The sequence below is a fragment of the Balaenoptera physalus genome, assembly GCF_965194825.1.
Source record: "Balaenoptera physalus genome assembly, chromosome: 1".
Lineage (NCBI taxonomy): Eukaryota > Metazoa > Chordata > Mammalia > Artiodactyla > Balaenopteridae > Balaenoptera > Balaenoptera physalus.
The window spans coordinates 19,442,474-19,462,380 of NC_138882.1; the positions used below are offsets into that span (position 1 = coordinate 19,442,474).

General features: G+C 35.9%; 1 protein-coding gene and 1 long non-coding RNA gene across 2 annotated transcripts in view; one reads left to right on the plus strand and one right to left on the minus strand.

Moving 5' to 3' along the window:
- The window catches only part of LOC309644669, a 546,086-nt gene that overhangs the window by 174,113 nt on the left and 352,066 nt on the right, over positions 1-19,907 (plus strand). The window lies entirely within an intron of this gene.
- The window catches only part of EPRS1 (glutamyl-prolyl-tRNA synthetase 1), a 67,388-nt gene that overhangs the window by 1,247 nt on the left and 46,234 nt on the right, over positions 1-19,907 (minus strand). The window contains exons 19-30 of the mRNA XM_082426133.1: positions 19,083-19,316; positions 17,840-18,102; positions 15,847-15,898; positions 15,159-15,368; positions 14,701-14,773; positions 13,297-13,376; positions 12,966-13,067; positions 11,756-11,911; positions 11,088-11,285; positions 10,433-10,606; positions 6,175-6,335; positions 3,704-3,782 (exon numbers count right to left, since the gene is read on the minus strand). Coding sequence (XP_082282259.1) covers positions 3,704-3,782; positions 6,175-6,335; positions 10,433-10,606; positions 11,088-11,285; positions 11,756-11,911; positions 12,966-13,067; positions 13,297-13,376; positions 14,701-14,773; positions 15,159-15,368; positions 15,847-15,898; positions 17,840-18,102; positions 19,083-19,316 — 1,782 coding nt within the window. The remainder of the gene's footprint in view (positions 1-3,703; positions 3,783-6,174; positions 6,336-10,432; positions 10,607-11,087; positions 11,286-11,755; positions 11,912-12,965; positions 13,068-13,296; positions 13,377-14,700; positions 14,774-15,158; positions 15,369-15,846; positions 15,899-17,839; positions 18,103-19,082; positions 19,317-19,907) is intronic.

Below are 19,907 nucleotides of genomic sequence, written 5' to 3' on the forward strand. Positions count from 1 at the left end.
GAGTTCACATGCCACAACTAAGGAGCCTGTGTGCCGTAAATGAGGCGTTGGAGAACTGCAACTAACAAGCCCAGCTGCCACAACGAAGACCCAGCACAACCAAATAAATTAATAAATGTTAAAAAAAAAAAAAAAAAAGAGTAATAGGCAGAATCAAGAGACCTGGGATTTTATCCTAATTTTGAAATTCACTGCCTATATGAAAATCTCTAGCCCTGAGTTTTCTTCTGTAAAATGTGGATACTGGACTAGACAAGAATTAAGATTTCTCACAGCTGTTAATCTTAAATTTTTCATCGCATGTCTACTTCAAAATGACGCTTCTCTGCAATAATAATTATGCATTAGTCCTATAAAAAATTCCTGTTAGTAGCAGAGAGATCAAAGACATGGATAATTCCCAAACATTAGAAATGCTAGTTTAAAAGCAACTAGAAGGTCATCCAGCTTCTTTGCCAACTTCCCATCAACTAGTCCCAGCCACACCTTCCATGCTCAAATCGAGTCCCTTCTGGAAACCCTTCCTTGCACTTGGGATTTGGTTAAACATTTTTCAAAAGGTTTCTCTAAGAAGTAAAGTAAAAGTAAATAGAGATGAGGACATTACAAAAAAACGAGTAATTCAACAGGAGAACGTTACTGCAGGGCAAGGAAGGGTTAGTTTTCTACGTCTCTTGTGTTGATTAAGCAAAATATGTTAGTCTAATTCCCACAGTTGATAAACTTATTTTCATGATGTGCATTAAGACAATAAAGAGGCGGTCAACTTCTAGGCATGGTGGGTGGGAAGAACGGGTGAAGGGAAGGTGGAAAGGAAGGTAATAACAAGTATTTTGAAAAATTTTAGTATAGGTTTTAAAATATATATTTAAATTATATATTAACAATTATATAGTTATTTTAAATATATAAATATTTTAATTAAATATACAAATAATATAAAATTAATAATTATTGGATATATAAATAATATAAAATTTAAATATAGAAATTGTTCAATGAAAACTGAAGCAAAAACAAACCTAGAGATATAAGAGCTGAAATAACACAAAAGTTACTCACCTGTATTGAAACTTGGTAAATCATTAGCATTTATACAAACAAAAAGCATGAAAAAACTGTACATTCATAAAAGAATTACAATTCATTCCAAAAGACAGAATAGGGGGAAAACTTTAATCAGTCTCTAATTATGTAATGATAAAAATATTAAGACAATTACAAAGAATGTTTTTGAATAATAAATTTGGTTTCTCAGAAATTTTACTTGTGTTAACTCATAACACTTAAAGCTATTTTTTAAATAACTTTCACAAAGTTTACAGTAAGTTGTCTTATTTTCTTTTCTCCAAGCAAAAAATAAAAATCACTAAGCCTTGAGAAAGTATTTCTAAAATAATAATTTTTAAAATTTAAAATGGTGCAGCATATGAACAAATTCAACGAAAGCTGTTATTAAATGTATTTGGACTCATAAATGATAATTTTATTTAAAAAAAACCGTGTTTTAATTCTTTCTAGCTTCAAAGTGAAGTTTAGATGATATGACCTGAAATTTCTTTTTACTACACACATAATTCATTAATATGAAAGGAGAACATGCATTTTTAGGCTATTTATTCAGCCACGGAAAGGTTTTTAACCTTTTTGTCTTTTATTATTTCTACATCTATGTTTTAAAAAGACACAATCTTTTACAATATATATCTTGAACTCTGCAGCAGAAAATGGTAATGACGAGAAATATTAATACTCAAAAATCATTGATCAACAGATTAATAATGAATGTCAACAGTAATAAGTATGTTACATATAAATGACATTTATTTTTCATTCAATTAAGATCATATCCCCTTGGAAAAATTTGCTAAAATCAAGTCCTATAAATCAGACATAAAAAAAATGGTTTTTTTTCATTTATACCAACAGGGAAGAGTAGAAAATCAAACTCTCACCTACATTCAAGTTCTGAAGATCCCTTCCTCCTTCTCCCCTCCCAGTAAATCCAACTTTATATACAACAGCCTCAAAGCTTGCTTGATGGTCAGTCAACATACCTAAGCTGACCAACGTGAGGTGAGATGAGGGATGAAACTGACTACTGAATACAGGAAACAAAATCTGCTTTGATCTCTACATGATCTTCAGACACACAACTAAAATACTATATTCTGGTTCAGGAGAGATGTTGAAATCTCTCCTGTATCTTATCTAATATTAGAATAAAACATATGATTCCATTAATATCTGCTGAGATTCATTTCTTTGACAGCAATGGATTAACTGATACTCTATGGATTTATTAACTCTTATGCAATGTCTTTAAGACTGTACTGCAAAAGTGACTACCATGTTTCTATAATACAGGACATTTTAAAAGTCAACAATTAATGGAACAAAAAATTATAAAAAATAAATTAGAGTGAAAGACAAAATATACACAGAATGAGATGGCTATCCATTCTCCAGGCAGAGGGCTAGAAGAAACAGAGATTATAAGTATATAGTTTGAAGTCACATGGCAAATTATGGACACCAGAAAGGTGGAAGATTACAAGGGCAATAAACCAAGAATAACAGGAGGCTAAATACTGAAGAGTTATGATCTGAAGGGGGTTTTGATACCATCTATTTTGTACTCATTTCACAGATTAGTAAACTGAGAGCCAGAGAGATTAACATTTTCTCAGCTCATGCAATAAGAGACATATTAGGAGGGAATGAACATAACCAAGCAAAATTTTGTCTTATACCCTCACCATGAATTAAAAAAAAAAAAAAAAAAAAAAAAGATACAGAAGAAAGTACATTAACACATTTTTGACCAGAGATGTATTATGGCCACAGGCATTAGTTTCTTCAAAAATCCCCCAGTCAATAATGTGTTAAGCTGAATCAGAAGAGAAATCTAAATTCTAATACCAGGTCTGCTTCTGTACGGCTTGGGGTAATTTATTTAGACTCTGGTCCATGGTTTTCTCATTTATAACCTGGGGACACAGGACTGGCTGTATAATCAAACATGTGCACCAAAATACTAAAGTTCATAAGTGATTCATTCCAGGAATTAATAACTTTGCAAATCAAGACCTCTTCTTTATGAAAATTAACTTTCGGCTGGCAACTTCTGCATACACACAACACATAAAGCTGAAAATCTTAAAGAGCCATTAGGGAAACCTGTGTAGTTTTAAGGAATCCAGAAGTACACACTCATTCTCAAAAACAGACTTAGAAATAAGTAATATGTTTCTTTTATTATTCAGAAAGTTCAGTCAATTAAGATCTGGGTAAGTATATATGCTCAGAGAATAGAAACGGGCCTTCCTTATTTTAGGATCTGTACATTTCTAAAACTAGAACAATGCTTAACTTTAGGAACTTACATCAAACTGAGAAAACAAAATTTTTCAATAATAAAAATATTAGGGGTCATACAGAATGAATTTTGTTCAGCCAGCAAAATGAGCATGGGAAAAAAACTGTTACATAATCAGTTTACAGTGTTATCCAAAAATGATATAATGTTGTAATGCTGCAGGAAAGACAGCGGAAAACAAGAGTATGTAATGCTGAGTAATATATAATCCTTTTGTGTGACAGGCTTTGAAAAAGGGATTAACATCATGCATAAATTCAGTGAGTCTTAAAATACCATTTATTGAAATATGTTTATATTCAAAACTTCACGGAAGTCTCTTACCTTCCCAGAATCAAGCTCCTTCTGAAAGTCCTCCATTGTATTAGCCACAACCATATGAGTCTTAAGGTCTTCAGAAGCCCTAACAAACAATTAGAAAAGAATACATATTTTTTCTTACTCATATGACAAAGTTTTTTTTTTAAATGGCATAATTTAATGAAAGAATAATAACCTGGAAGAGAGAAGAATTCAATATGAACCTCAACTCTGTCTTTAGCAGTGACATTCAGTAAATCTCAGTTAGCTCATCACTGCATAATCGTGAACACTAAATGAATGGAGAATTTGCCAAGCACATACAGGTAACAATTACTTCTGTAAGAGCCATTAAATCTCTACTGATCAACATGCTAATTCTTGACATTACCACTTATTACCTACAAGAGTGGGTTATTATTTAAACCTCTGGGGTCTTAGTTTTCCCTTCTACAAAATTGGAAAAATATTCAAATCTAACTACCATATCAAATTGTTAGAATCAAATACAAAGGCATGAAAATGTTTAAGAAAGGAAAAACACATAAATATACATTATTCGAGCTATTTTCACATACTATGTAAGTCTTTTGTAAGAACCTCAGGTTTCAGAAATGGGAATAAATATTCTCTTCCACACTCAAAGTCACACATTACATGAGGTGGTGACCAAGGAAGAGAAGGCGTATTTTTCTTTTCTGAACCTCAGGGCTAGACTGTGTGGACCCTGGAAGCAACTGCTAGCTATCCACCACATCTGTTTCCTTTTCTTCTAACTTTTTTGCAGTGAGGTGGGCCCAAGTGACTAAGTTATAGCCAATGAGATGCAGAGGAAGGAACTCGCCACTTCCCAGGCTGAAGCCTTAAGGAGGGAGAAAAATGCGCCTTTAAGCAACTTACATTAATAAATTTACTGAATAAAAATGTCAACAAATAACCCTGCTTTTTAGTCACTAAAGCAGTGGTTTTCCAACCAAGGGTGTACATGTGTATCACAGAGAGAGCATTTTAACATTACAGATAACCTGAAGGTATCTTTTTTTAAAAATAAATTTATTTATTTATTTTTGGCTGCATTGGGTCTTCGTTGTTGCGCGGGGGCTTTCCCTAGTTGCAGCGAGCAGGGGCTACTCTTCGTTGCAGTACACAAACTTCTCATTGCAGTGGCTTCTCTTGCTGCGGAGCACAGGCTCTAGGTGCGTGAGCTCAGTAGGTGTGGCTCGCGGGCTCTAGAGTGCAGGCTCAGTAGTTGTGGCGCATGGGCTTAGTTTCTCCACGGCATGTGGGATCTTCCTGGACCAGGGCTCGAACCCGTGTCCCCTGCATTGGCAGGTGGATTCTTAACCGCTGTGCCACCAGGGAAGCCCGACCTGAAGGTATCTTAAAACTAATGAATCAGAATCTCCAGGTACGAGGCTCAGGTAAGTTTCTGTTCCCAAAGCTCCCAGGTGATCCTGAGGAGAGTCTCTGGAAAAGCACGTCTGCACTGAGAGCACTATTCGAATGGTAGCAACAAGGACAGGCAGCTTTCTAATCTTTCGCCTCTGACAGTATCGCCTGTTCTGCGTTCATATGAACCTCACATGAATTATGAATTGGTAGGCCAAATAAATCCGTGAAGTAACCCTTCAAAAGATATATTATCATTCGCATTTTAGGGCAAGCAAGCCAAGAGAAGCAAAATCACTTGCCTAAAATCACATAAATAAGCACCAAAGCCAAAGTTAAAACTGGTTCACTCCTTAAATTGCAAGATTTATTGAACATGAATATGAATCAGGCATAAGGTATTAGAAGATAAATGAGTAAGATACAGGCACTACTCTCCCTTAGGAACTGAGCCTCTATCCCCAGTGGCCATGGGCCTTCCTCTCTGCTTCAGGTGGGTAGGAAAGAAAATAGGGTGCCACACATATGCCACCAATCTTCTAGTGACTCTGCCTTGAGATCTGTGATTCTAAAAGTCCCCTCTCCAGAAGTCAGGGCAGCCCCGAGGCCTCCTCTCACCTTTCACCCCCAATCCCAATCAGGAGGTTCTTAGCCTTCGTGACACATCATAATCACCTAGGGAGCATTTAATACTCTAGGTGCCAGGCCCATTCTAGACCAATTAAATTAACATCCCTTGGGGAGAGTCCCAGGCACAAGTAGTCTGAAAAGATTCCCAGGTGCTGCTAATGTGTATCCAACAGGTGAGACTCAATGCCTTTGTCCCTCAAATTTTATATACCATGAAAGCCTGGATCTAAAATTAACCCAAATTACTCCATGGGGCAGACAGTCCAGCACTGCAAACTTAGTAGGGAGCAGAAAGCATATAGAAAAACATTCATAATACAAGTTAAAAAATACAAAGAGAAAGGCCAATTAAGAACCATGAGAGTTCAGAGGGAAAGAGTACTTCCCACTGGGGCAATCAAGGATTCCTTGGTATATATCTCAAAGGCTGAGCACAATGTGAAGATGAGAGACACAAGCAACTCTAAGGAACTGACCGGGTAAAGAGGTTAACATGGATGTCTTCCAAAATAGCGTGAAGTTTCGTCTCAGCCTCATTTTCAGCAACTGTCAGCTTTTCTCCAGTGTCTCGTCTGACAGCAACAAACTGACAGCTCTTCATATCACGTGGCCCAACTTCAAGTCTAATCGGAACTCCCTAGGAAAAAGGCAGTTAAACATAATACATGCATGTCTCCAACTGAATATATAGACTTATTCCATGGCTTTATCTACTATAAATCATAAAAATCCAAAAAACAAAGACAGAAACAAACCACTTTAAAAAGTAGGTAATATTCCTGAGATATTACAGAAACCTCTTCCAATGAGAAGGCACAAACCTAAGGAAAGATGGTACTGCCCGGGTGGTTCTGAGCTAAGAGTTTAACGGGGAAACGTGAGGGTGGCTGCAGTTGTCTAGCTCAGTGTTCCTAACTTCTCTCCCGTAACAGCACACATAGAAAATTACGCTGTATGGCACATGGGGGTAAATACAGAAGGCTTCTTGAGGCTGAAGCCACCCAAGCCACCTGGGTACATCCTTGACTCATTCATGGCACGTGGTGTGCTTTGGTTGGGAAGCCCTAGCTCTGGCTGCTCTACCCTGAACATCAGAATCACTGAAGGGCTTGTCAAAGCACAGACTGCTGGGCTCCACCGCCCGAGTTTCTGATCATATACTATTACATTATTTTATTGTTTTCTTTATTCATGCAATGCATGCATGTGTAAGAAACAGTGTTAAGTGCAATGAGATTTAAAAGATGAATAAGAAAGAGATCCTGTCCTCAAGAAGCTTCATGTTTTACAGGGTAAATAAGGCACGCATACAAATAATAAAAATCAGTACAGAAAATCAAAAGTGAGAAACTATCCTCAGTTGGAAGAGAGAAGAAAAGTTACTGGAGAAGGCAAAAATTAATGAGTAAATTCATCAGAATTGACGAACATACTATAAAATAACTGACCTATATTTACAAAAATGTCAATGCCATGAATGACAAAGAAAGGCTGAGGAACTACTTCTGATTAAAGGAAACTAAAAAGACATGACAATAAAATGCAATAGAACTACATCCTGTACTGGAAAAGGGGAGGGCTGGGACAGCTCAGAGCAAGGTTTTGAAGCTGCAGCTGGGTGAAAAGGCATCTTCACAGGAGAAGAGCCTGGCACGGGGTGTCAGAGCCCATGAGGGATGAGGAGGGCACTCATGCAGGGGAGTGGGTGGCAACAGCAATGAGAGAGTGGATGAACACAGGGGGACCGATCAAATAAACATACTAAGGACAACTGGAGCTAGGTTTTTCACTGTCAGAGAAGAGAGTTAAAATACAGAATGGGAGGGCTTCCCTGGTGGCGCAGTGGTTGAGAGTCTGCCTGCTAATTCAGGGGACACGGGTTCGAGCCCTGGTCTGGGAAGATCCCACATGCCACAGAGCAACTAGGCCCGTGAGCCACAACTACTGAGCCTGCGCGTGTGGAGCCTGTGCTCCGCAACAAGAGAGGCCGCGACAGTGAGAGGCCCACGCACTGCGATGAAGAGTGGCCCCCGCTCGCCGCAACTAGAGAAAGCCCTCGCGCAGAAACGAAGACCCAACACAGCCAAAAATAAATCAAAAAAAAAAAAAAAAAAACTTTATAAAAAAAAAAATACAGAATGGGAGAAAACTAGATTGGGTCACGTGGGTTTTGACTGGAATTGAAGGTATCAGTGTGAACTCACGGTTATCAAATAACATAGATGGATACAGAAAAACAGATGTAAATACATGTGAGTATGTATGTACGTGTGTGTGTGTATGTACACACGCACACGCATTCCGTAGCCCCATCTACTGAGAAGGCTTGGAAGCAGTGAGAGCTCAAAAGTGATGGGCACACCCGCACTAAATACCATTCTTTCCTAAAAAGAACCAGGGCTTCTTAGAGATATGGCTAATTGCAGAGTTGAGGGAGAGAGAGAGAGAACAAGATAAACGCTACAAGATCTTCTGCCAAAAAGCAAGGACGTGCTAAAGAACACAAAAGTTAGCTTTAAGGGATCCTACTGGTCCCACAAAAGACAAATTTGAGCATCAAAATAAATAATAATAGTAACAGATTATAACCCACTGAATAATCTCAGAAACCATGGGTCCATAAAAAATTTTAATTAAGTAAAAAGCTAGTGAGGAATGTCAAGACCATGATAACTAAAGAAAAACTGAGGAACTATTCCAGACTAAAAGAGACTAAAGGGGCATGATAACTGTATGCAACACATAATTCTGAACTAGATCCTTCTGCTATGAAGGACACTAGTTGGACAACTCACAAAACCTGAACGGGTCCTAGGATTAGATGGCAATAAGTCTCAATGTTAACATCCTAATTTTATAGGCTTTATTGTGATTATACAGGAGAACATGTTCGTAGAGTGATGGGGCATCAAGGTAGCATCTTGTTTTCAAATGGTTCAGGCAGGGAAAAAAATTTTTGTACTGTACTTCCTTTATTGTAAATTTGTGTTTGTTTCATGATAAAAAATTTTATAACCCAAGTGGAAGAAACAGCACAAGCAAAGACACAGAGGTGGAAAAATAGACTGAGAAGAGAGAAAAGATCTATGAAAGGGGATAACGGAAAACAAAAGTGGAAAGATCATCTGAGGCCAAGTCATACAAGAGGCATGTATTTTGTTGGTAGTTTTTCTAAGTAACTAGTTACGAATTTACTTATAAGGGACTCCTGTTTTTTGTTTGGTTTTCAACAGCAACACAAAATTATCTTAATCATCCAATACAGTAAAAAAAAAAAAGTAGTTAATTCACTCATATTATTTTCCCCTATTTTCTAACGAAGAGTTATGGGAGTCAGTCGCTGGGTCCTAGTCTGGCAACCAAACCATACACCTCATTTATTAATCTGGGTGAGCCTCACAATACATACATCACACACACACACACACACACACACGTGCACACACTTTACAACGTGAATCACTATCAAATAAATATGCATCTAGATCTCCCAAACTGTTTTCTTTCCTCGGAAATTCCTGGCCTTAAATGCACTAGCAGTACTTTTCACTAGCTAACGAACTCTCTTTCTCATTGTTCTTTAATTTTCGGCCCCAAGTTTAGCACTTAGGAACTTTGTTTTCTTTCCTAACTACTGTAGACAAGGAAGCTGCAGCGGAGCCAAGCCATACTAAGATGCCTCCCCCACATAGTACAGGTTCACCAGGGTACTGCAAAGAAGAGGGACAGAGACAAAGTCAAGTCAGTCCGAGGAGGAGGAGTGAGATGAAAGAGAAAGGGAAAGAGGAGAGACACAGAAGTAAGTGTGGATGACTTTTGTTCTTCCCTTTCAATCCAGCTAGTAGCAAGGAACAGGTTTCTTTTTGGTACCTCAGGCAAGTACAAATGGGTTTAGCAAGGTATTACTGCAATCACACAACCACTATTTCAAAGTAAGTAAAAAAGACTGCAATTAAAGGGAAATTACAGAGAAAATATTCACCTTTAAAGTCTTCATTAAAGGTAAGAGAGTAATAAATTTTTTCCTTCGTTAAAGGAAAAGATATATTACAAAAAGGAAAGCAGTATCAATATAACTACTATTCTTCAGCACAGAGATTTATCTTAGGGGCCATTTAAAACAAATAAAGGGATAAAGATTAGCAACTTTGGGAACCTGACATGTACACTGAATAATCCCAATATTACTGAGCTTCCATATTTGAAAGACTGAAGCTGCAATGTCACTACACCTTCTCATCCACTGCCTGTAATATGAGTTTATAAATTCTTGACTCCTAATTGCTACTTCTAACAAGATCCCGTTTCATTGTAAGAAAAAAGTTAAATCCCAGAAGTTTGAAAAATGGAATAAAGAATACAGATCATCTATTAATGACAATGTGCAACAAATAAAAGTTACATCAAAAACATTAAACCAGAATTTAGACTAGCCTTGAATATAGAAAATAAAAATCAACAAACTGCTGTGAAACAATGTGGTGTGAAAAACCAAGTGTGAAATTAATCTCTGATTAGCTGTAACAATGACAGCTAGTTGATGCCCATGCACCACTATTCTGATAGTCTATTTAAACAACGTATTTATTTTATGAATTCTTGATATAAACATTTTAGTAACAACCATATGAGGTTTGTTAACCATAAACAAGGTCTTCACGATCACTTTAATTCTAACGTAACAAAAATCCAAATTGGGAGCATGGGAGTAAAATATGCAACTGAAGAATTTACCTTGAGCTCCCAGTGATTGAACTTCCAACCTGGTGAATAGTTATCTCGCAAATCAGCTCTAACGCGAATATTAACACTGAGTAACCGCCTTCGATAATCATTGCATTTTGCAATCAGAGCATCTCTGTCTTCTTCAGAAAGTGCATTTGTAATGCCACAAGGAATAACCACCACCTAGAATCCAGCACAGTATCACAAATTTATACAAAGGAGCAGTATATGGAAGTAATGAAGTCACATCACCACCTAGTATCCAGGAGTCAAAACCGCCTAGTGACTATAAACCTTCAAACAAATCAACTTGTATGGTTTCTAATCTACGCAGATTATCTAGCAACTATTTAATAGCTGCATATTGTTTGTCCATGCTAAATACATTTGTTTTTCATTTAACCTATTATAAATCATTATTCGAAAAATAATTTCTAAAACTTTTATAAAGTAGGTAAAAAAATTAAAAGAGTTAAAAAAAAGTAACACAAATAATATACATAGTTACACAATAGCAAGGTCTAGACTGTATTCTACGTTGTTTCTGTATCAGCGAAATCTACCTGAATGACACTAAGAAAAAAAAATCACACTTTAAAATTTTCTTCGCTAAGTATGGCTTGTATTTTATAAAAGAAATGATAAACAGAAATATTTTCCTTACCTGAACACAGGCTACACGGGGTGGTAATACTAAGCCCATGTTGTCCCCATGAACCATGGTCATAACACCAATAGTTCGAGTTGTCAGGCCCCAGGAGTTTTGATAGGCAAATTGCTTCTCTCCTGGTGTCTTTGGATCTTCAAAAATGATTTCAAACATTTTAGAAAAGTTCTGCCCTAAATGATGTGATGTTGCTCCCTAAAATAGAGAAACACATCTTTTAATTTTAATAACCTATTAATGCCTTTGAAAATAATTACTGTAAGATCACACACCTTAAAATGGCACTAGACCTGCTTTATCTTCCCTGATTTTTTATATTAAATAAGTTTTTAAAGCATAACTGATAAAACAAAGAGACGAAGATTAGTCAAAAAATATATAGTAGCATACAGCTATGAGCAGCCCCTCTTATAGGAGTTACTTTAATTACAAAGGTTTTTAAAAGATCCATGCTTTGGTAATTCAGGATATAAGCCTTGATTTAACTGACCCTGGAGATTTACAGGGAATGGGACAGATTAGCCTGAAATTATAATATGGCCTTAGAAAGCATGTGATATACTGATTTTTAAGAGTCTACTTCTCTGACAACAGAAGAAACTTGTCAGATCTGCCCACAGGCTATGCTTACAGTCACCTAGGAATCCTATGCAGCAGTTTGATACCTGGATAGCTCTTCCACTGGCAGATATAAATGCTTCTACTGTAGTTGTGTAGTCTCCTCCCGCAAATTTCTCCTTTTCAGTCTTTCTTCCCTTTACAACAGGAATTGCCAGGAGTTCTTCATATACCTGAGCATATAAGTCAAGTATCTGCAAAACCTGTAACAACGTTTTAAATGAAAAGTGTTCAAATTTATGGTATATTTATTGATGATAGATCTACAAAAACTGTACTATTTAAAACTAATTGCGGGGCTTCCCTGGTGGCGCAGTGGTTAAGAATCTGCCTGCCAGTGCAGGGGACACTGGTCCGAGCCCTGGTCCGGGAAGATCCCATGTGCCGCGGAGCAACTAAGCCCGAGTGCCACAACTACTGAACCTGCGCTCTAGAGCCTGCAAGCCACAACTACTGAGCCCACATGTCGCAACTACTGAAGCCCACACGCCTAGAGCCCGTGCTCTGCAACAAGAGAAGCCACTGCAATGAGAAGCCTGCGCACTGCAACGAAGAGTAGCCCCCGCTCGCCACAACTAGAGAAAGCCCGCGCAGCAACAACAAAGACCCAAAGCAGCCAAAAATAAAATAAATAAAATAAATAAATGTATTAAAAAAGAAAAGAAAAAAAAAACTAATTGTGGTGGGAAAAGCACTTCAAACAATAAAAATCTTTTTTTATGGAAAGGTCAAAGCAGCCAGTGTGAATTTATTAAAACATTCAACAAAGCAGTATGCAAAATAAGTGGAATAATTTTTTTAAATATAAATAACTTTAGAATATAAGAGAAAATAAATGCTTATGAAAGATACACAGTAACCAAGGTAAAAAATCTCCTGAAGAATAATTAATTTCACCCATGGGATTATAATTTCTTCTATACATTGAAGTCCAAAACTATTTTCATCTGAAAATTTAAAACGGCACATTTTCTAATAAAATTTCAGTGAGCAGTTTCTTAAGTCCACGTACATTTGAATTGACTTGTTTTTTCTTTTAACAGATACATAAACTTTAAGGAACAAAATAATTTATACCAGGAAATTATCTTTTAATGTCATTTTGAGATCAGACCAAGTTTCAACTTACAGTTATTTACTGAATGATTACTATGTAAATAGATAGCACTGCATTACTTACAGCTGGAGAGGGGGGGGAAAAAGCACAGCCTGGACAAAGAATTAGAACATAATTAATATGGAAGACAACTGTTATACCTCTTCTGCTGCCTCTTCAAATGTAGCAAATGCACTGTGCCCTTCCTGCCAAAGGAATTCACGAGTACGTAGGAAAGGCTGAGGATGCTTGAACTCCCAACGCTGGAAGAGGCAAGAACACAATTTAAACTTTAGAGAGAGCTTTTCAATTTTTGGTTAACAACTTTATATGGTAAGTAATAAGAAATCATAATTGTAATCCAAAATACTTCAAAAATGCTTCCATACTCCCAATCCTTTGAATATAAAAACAAGAAAAAAAAATGTGTGTGTGTGTTTTTAAATGAATAAGAAGAATAATGAAAGAATGTAAGAAGGGGTGTGCACCTACCACCACATTGCACCACTGATTGAGCCTGATGGGCAGGTCTCTGTGGGACTGCACCCATTTCGCGTATGCAGGATACATTACTGAAAAGACACGGGAAAATACAGGCAGAGTTAGTCACTAAAGGTTTTATTCCCCTTTGAAGGCTGCTTAGCGTTAAACAGGAAACATAATTAATAGGAATTAAAATGCTGTGCTTGTGCAGGTAAGTGAACGGTATTGTATTTCATCAAACGAATTAGTCAAGGGAATAAGTCCGCCTATAACTGACCGTATTTTATTTTCTTCACAATGAGATTTACATTTAATTTGATAGCTTTTCGGCTGTTTTACTTCTAAAAACACTAAGTGAAGATCTTATATGTGTTCTATGTTAAGTTATTTCCTTTCATTATCCTGTTCAATCCTCACATTCAACCCACGAAATAGATATCATAATCTCAATATTGACAACGTGGAAGCTGAGCTTAGAGAAGTTAAACCACTTGCTGAATCCAGAATTAGAAGCAGAATTTAGGTTAAATCCATCTGATGCATCTACCCAGGGTCTGAAACCTCTTGCCATTAACTGCTAATTTAAGTGAAGGTGCCTTTCTTATCATAGCCTATTCAGGATTATCTATGATTAGTAAAACAAAATATAACTTTGCCAATCTGGTATGTGAAAAAAAGCTGGTGTCATAATTTTAATAATACATCATTATACTATTATACAAGAGTATCGCTAAAAGTATCAAATAAAAAGCAAACAATCCTTAACTCTAAAGACAGATAATCCCTTTGGAGACAGTGACAAGCCCAAAGACTCAAAATTTCCAAGAGGTACTCCCATTTATTATGTGCAATTTTAGGAAAATCATTTAACCCTTCAGAGATTTTTTTTTTAACCTGCGAAATGGAAATAACAATAGCTGTCCCTACCTTCCTAACTACACTACTCTTAGAATAATACAAGGTGTAAATGTAATACAAGGTGTAAATGAAATCACTTAGTAACCTATAAAAACCCTATATAAATGTAAATGTAATATTAAAGTGACTAATTTGAAGAAAATAAGGCATTAAACATTAGTGTTTGCAATTTTATAATCAATTCCAAGAATAAAAACTATTCCAAGAATAAAACTTCTTGGAAAGCTCTGAAAAATTAGAGCATGAAATCAAAAATGATTTAAAAGTGCTTTAAAAAAATCTTTATCCTAATGATAAACAGCTCCACAATGAATACAGTACAGAGAATAAAATTCTACGCCACTTAAGTCTGCATTCATCTTCATCAACATTCACTAAACTTGGTATCATCAGTAAGGATTATAAATATCACAAAATAAAAGGTGAGACTCAACTCTAGAAGCTGTCTCTAATGTTCAATGAGCTTTTCTCCTGTGTTCCAAGGCCCATCCTCACCTGTTTCACTGGTAGGACGAACAGCAATTGGTTCTGCCAACTCTGTTTTGCCAGATCTTGTCACCCAAGCAACCTAGTAAGATGAAATCATTTTTCATACATTTTTTAAACAGCACTTCAGAGGAAGAGCAAAGATACAGTCAAATCTCTATTTCAAGTTTTGCTATATCAATTAAGGCAAGTTAAAATAACTGCTTCTGTTCACTGTGAGAAAAGGTAGATACTTACTGTCTTTATAATGTTTACTGAAAAGTAAAAGCCAGTTAATTAGTGAATGTAACAAAAAGAATCATGACTTGCCCTGATGAAAGAAATCTAATTTTTTTTTAATGGCTTTACATTTCTCTAAGTTGGCTGCAGTAACTTGCCTTTTAAATTACTATTCAAGTATGAACTGAAAATATACTTCTGAGTTCATGACAGAAAACTGCAAAAATAAATAAAGCAGGCTAACTTACCTCAGGGGCAAAGTCAGCAATATGAGTCTTCTCTTTCTCTAATGCACCTTGAGACACAAACATGGGGAAATAGCAGTTTCCAACACCAAGTTTCTTGATCTCAGCATCAAAAAAGTCCTTGATGGATTCCCAAATGGAATATGCCCAGGGACGAAGGATATAGCAGCCACTTATATCATAGTATTCAATCATTTCTGACTTTGTGATGACCTTTTTAAAAGAAAAATACAGTCTATGAAGCCTAAATTGAACCAAAATTATAGTATAAGTGCCAGGAGTATGACAGCCAAGCTTCAAGTCTGGAGGCCTCCCCTGTTGGCGCATCCTCTTAATGGGCGCGTAAAATGGATCATTCTAGACTGAGAAACACCAGGGCTCTAAATTCTTAAGATGACTTGAATTCTAACCTTGCTTCTGCTGTTTTACTATTTTGTGACTTAGGACTAATCCCTTTACCTCACCAAAAAAACAAAACAAAACAAAAAAATCAAATAATGACTATCTCATAGGGCTACTTCTCAATTCAATACTTTCTGTGACATTGCTTTGAAATCTGACATGTTACATGACTATGCTATGTATTATTAAAGGCATTATGCATTATTACTTTGTGTCTGGATTTAGAATCTAAATATAAAGTAGTCTTTGAGAAATTTAAAACGTAAAAATCAACTGAACCCATACTCACTTGAGAATACCAATCTGCAAGATTTTCTTCTTTTTTTGCCTCAAGACCCAACCTGCAGATATAAAAAATAAAATACAAATCTCTTCATCCAGCAATTGCTTTGTGGTTGAATGGAAATAAACCTCTAAACCTCAAAATAGCTTGGTTTTTCTTCAGTCTGAGTTATTTCTATATTTCTATCTCTTCTATATTCATTCCCATGATGTTCTTAACCTAGAAAACAGTTCAATCATCTCTTAAAAGATCGTGTGATGCTATCCACCAAAACCTAGGAAAGCTAATAAGCGTAACAAAAGCTATGATTTTAATGCAGACATTCCTTTTACAAAGTTCTTTATAAGGAAATGTATTTGTAGCAAAGACAGAGCCTATTCACATAGTGTTCTCACTAAAAAATAAAAAGAATCTTTTGCCAGTTTCAATCCAGATAAAAATATAGCTAGTTAGTAAGATCAGTGTCTCATTGAAAGTAATATGTAAAAAGTAGTAAAGACAATGGCTATATGTATACATGTGTCAATATATAAGTGTGTGTATATATATATATATATATATATATATATATATATCCTTACATGTAAGTTTTTTTTCTATAAGTTTTTCCTTTAACCACAGTAAATAAAAGTTGCAGAGACAGATGCTTCCAAAATAAATTAGATCTGCAATAAAAAACTATTCTAGAGATATGGGAACACATGTATATGTATAACTGATTCACTTTGTTATAAAGCAGAAACTAACACATCATTGTAAAGCAATTATACTCCAATAAAGATGTTAAAAAAAAAAATGTTTGAAGTCATTAATGATGGTGATTGTGCAATAAACTCTAAGAAATCAAAGAAAACTATTCTAGACAATAATCTTTTTATTGAAACGCCAACCATTATTCAGGAAATTGTGGTCTTATGATCCACATAGAAAAATCTACCCATTAGTTATGTTTTATAAAAGGTACATCTTTTTAGCGTTAACAAGCAAGGCTTTACTGGCTTAAAATCTTAATGTATTTATGTTTGAATTCTCCGTTGTTTCACTTTGATACATCTCAACAAAATGCCTACATGAAATCTGGCCCTTTCACAAGCAGTCAGAAGGTAAAAACTGAGAGGTTCTAGTCTCACTTCTACTATTCCATAATGCTGATCACCCAGTCAATGGGCAAGAAAACAACTGTTGTATTCTCTTGTTTGAGGAGACACTGTGTGTATACTGTGAGTGATGAGAGGCAGAATTTGAAATTCAGCTACACAAATCTAACACCAAAGTACCTCTAAACAGTAGTTGCTAACAACAGCCTAACTTAGGTTCAGCTTAGAGTGAACCTCACATAACGTTCACTCTAATTTTGGGATGTGGATAATGGGGGAATCATATTGTTCACATGGATCAGAAGATATTGAAACACCATCTGTTCCACAGTGCTGTCTTTAAACCAGCTTTGTTTTATATTTAACCAATTTAAAAACCTATTGAGAACAAAGTTCTCGTTTAGTCCCCACAAAAGATTTTCATTTGAAAAATCTGCTGAAGTGCAAAACAATGTGTACAGTTAGGCTAACAATTGTGTTACAAGGGAGGAAGAAGAGGGGGGAAAAAAAAAATATATATATATATACACACATATATATTTGTTTTTACTTGTGTAAGCAAATGAAAATCTCTCAGTGGATACGGAAGAAACCAGTAACAGTGGTTACCAATTCATTATGGTGGTAGGAGGAACTGGGAAGATGGGAAAGAAGCATAGGAGTGAGACTGCACTGAACTTTTTATATTCTAAGATTCTTGAACCAAGCAAACGAATGTGTTACCTATTTAAATAAATAAACAGAAAATGAACAAAAGCTATCTGCTGACATTATACCTTTAGCATTCTCCAATTTAATGTGATAGTCAAACTAACCAAAATTTGTTTTTTTAAAAAAATAATTAAAAGTTGACTTCATCAAAACTTTGCTTCACTTCAAATGAAGTTTCCACGTTTTATTACCTGGTCTGCTTCTTAGGCCCTTGTCCTTCCCCTGGTCCACTTGATGACAGCCCACTTCCTTGGTTTTTAGAAGAGTCTTTCTTTTGGCCATCGTTTTGTTTCTGAGTTTTATTCTGCTTTTCAGATTTATTTTCTTTTTCTTTCTTTTTCTTATCTTTTTCCTCAGCCCCATTGGCAGAGACAGGCTTATAATCTACTCCCGTCAGAGACTTGTACTGTGCCTTCAGCTGAAGGAGTTCTTGTACAGCTGTATCTACTTGATCCTTTAATAAAAGAGGAAAAAGAGAAGAGGGCATTTAATTCAAATCACTGTCTCAGCACCAATGTCCAACGCTTTATAAGCAGATTTGAAAACACAAAGGCAGAGGGTATGGGGTACGGGGTGGAGAATGTCAAATACACACTACTGAAAATGAATAAAAGAGCATGAGAAACAGAAACAGAACTGGAAAATACTGACTAAAAAACTGTACTATAACTGCACTGTTCAAAGAATAGCCACTGGCCACATGTGGCCGATTAAATTTAAATTAAAGTAAATAAAACTTAAAATTCAGTTCCTCAGTCACATTTCAAGGGCTCAACAGCCCTTGCGGCTAGTAACTACTGTACTGGACAGAACTGTTAGATAACATTTCCATCATCTCAGAAAGTTCTATTAGAAAGCACTAGGACATAATATGTATTCTACGGTAATTTGAGTCATTAAATTACGTAAGTTGAACATTTCACAGTTATAAAAAATGACAGTAATCAAGTTTCTATATTACTGGTTAAACTTCAAAACCTATAACGACTTATTGTTTTTCACTCATCTGAATCGGTACCAACAAATCCTCCTCCTATAAAGATAATACAACTAGCGCACACTATACTAGAGCTCAAGATAAAACTTGCCGTTTGAGATTGACAGCTTTAGGAGAATGAGTCAAACAAAGAGTACGCATCGAGGGCCTATAGTATGCCAGGCACTGATATGGTCTAGGTCCCTATTCTCAAGGATCTTACAGACAAGAGAGAAACAGACAACTTAACAATTAAACTAGCTGCTAAACGATTTAAGTGTTATGTCAGAGAAAGGCAGTGTCATACGAACGCTTCTCTAAAAGGCAAGATGAAAGAGTTGAGAACCGACATCATGAGTAGAAGTTAGCCAGATCTGATGGGACACAAAGGGTTCCAGGCAAAGAAAATGGCCTGTAGTGTAAGAAACAAAAACACACAAACATAATACCGCACTAACCTTAGAAGCTTTTTCAGCTTTAAGTTTTCGAACTACTTCTCCTTGAGTAGCTACTTTGTCAAAAAGTGATTTGGCTTCTGGTGTTTCTGGACCACGAGGCTCAGAGCTTCTGGATGGACTTGAATCTGAACTTTGTGATGATGGGGGCTGACCAGGAATGTACTCCTTCCCAGTTTTTTCTTTATACTGAGCTTTCAGGGACAGTAAGCATTCTACAGCTTCATTTACTTTAGCCTGAGATAAAAGAGGAAAAAAAGATAAGTATTTAACGCTTTCTGAAATTTCTGAAAATTTCAATCATTATTAAAAATCATTAACTACCACCAACATATCCCTGTAAATAATCATCATGGAGAAACCCAAGCACAAAAGAGCTAAATCATCAGCCTAAAATAGCAGATGAAAGCTAAAGAAAAGTTCAAAATATAAATATCATAAATCTATATACAAATCATAAAAGTAAACACAAATGCACATACACATATAATACTGTGACTTTACACTTTACATATGTAAACAGACAAATTATAGAACATCCCAGCAAACTGTCAGTTTCCAAGCCCTGGGACTGTAAACAGTGGAGCCAGAATTTACAAAATCAGAATTTGCCTGTATGAATCCTTATTTTCTTCAGCTTATTAAAAAGACACTAAATACAGCACTGGAAAAAAACCCCACAGTATGGACTCAACTAAAGAATAGCTACATCACTCTTAAAAATTTACAGTGAAATGAGAAGGTATGTTGAGGTTTTAATTAGACATTCACCTATATATATCAGCCTCTGATACTTCAACAGAATTATGATGAAAAAGAATGAAACAG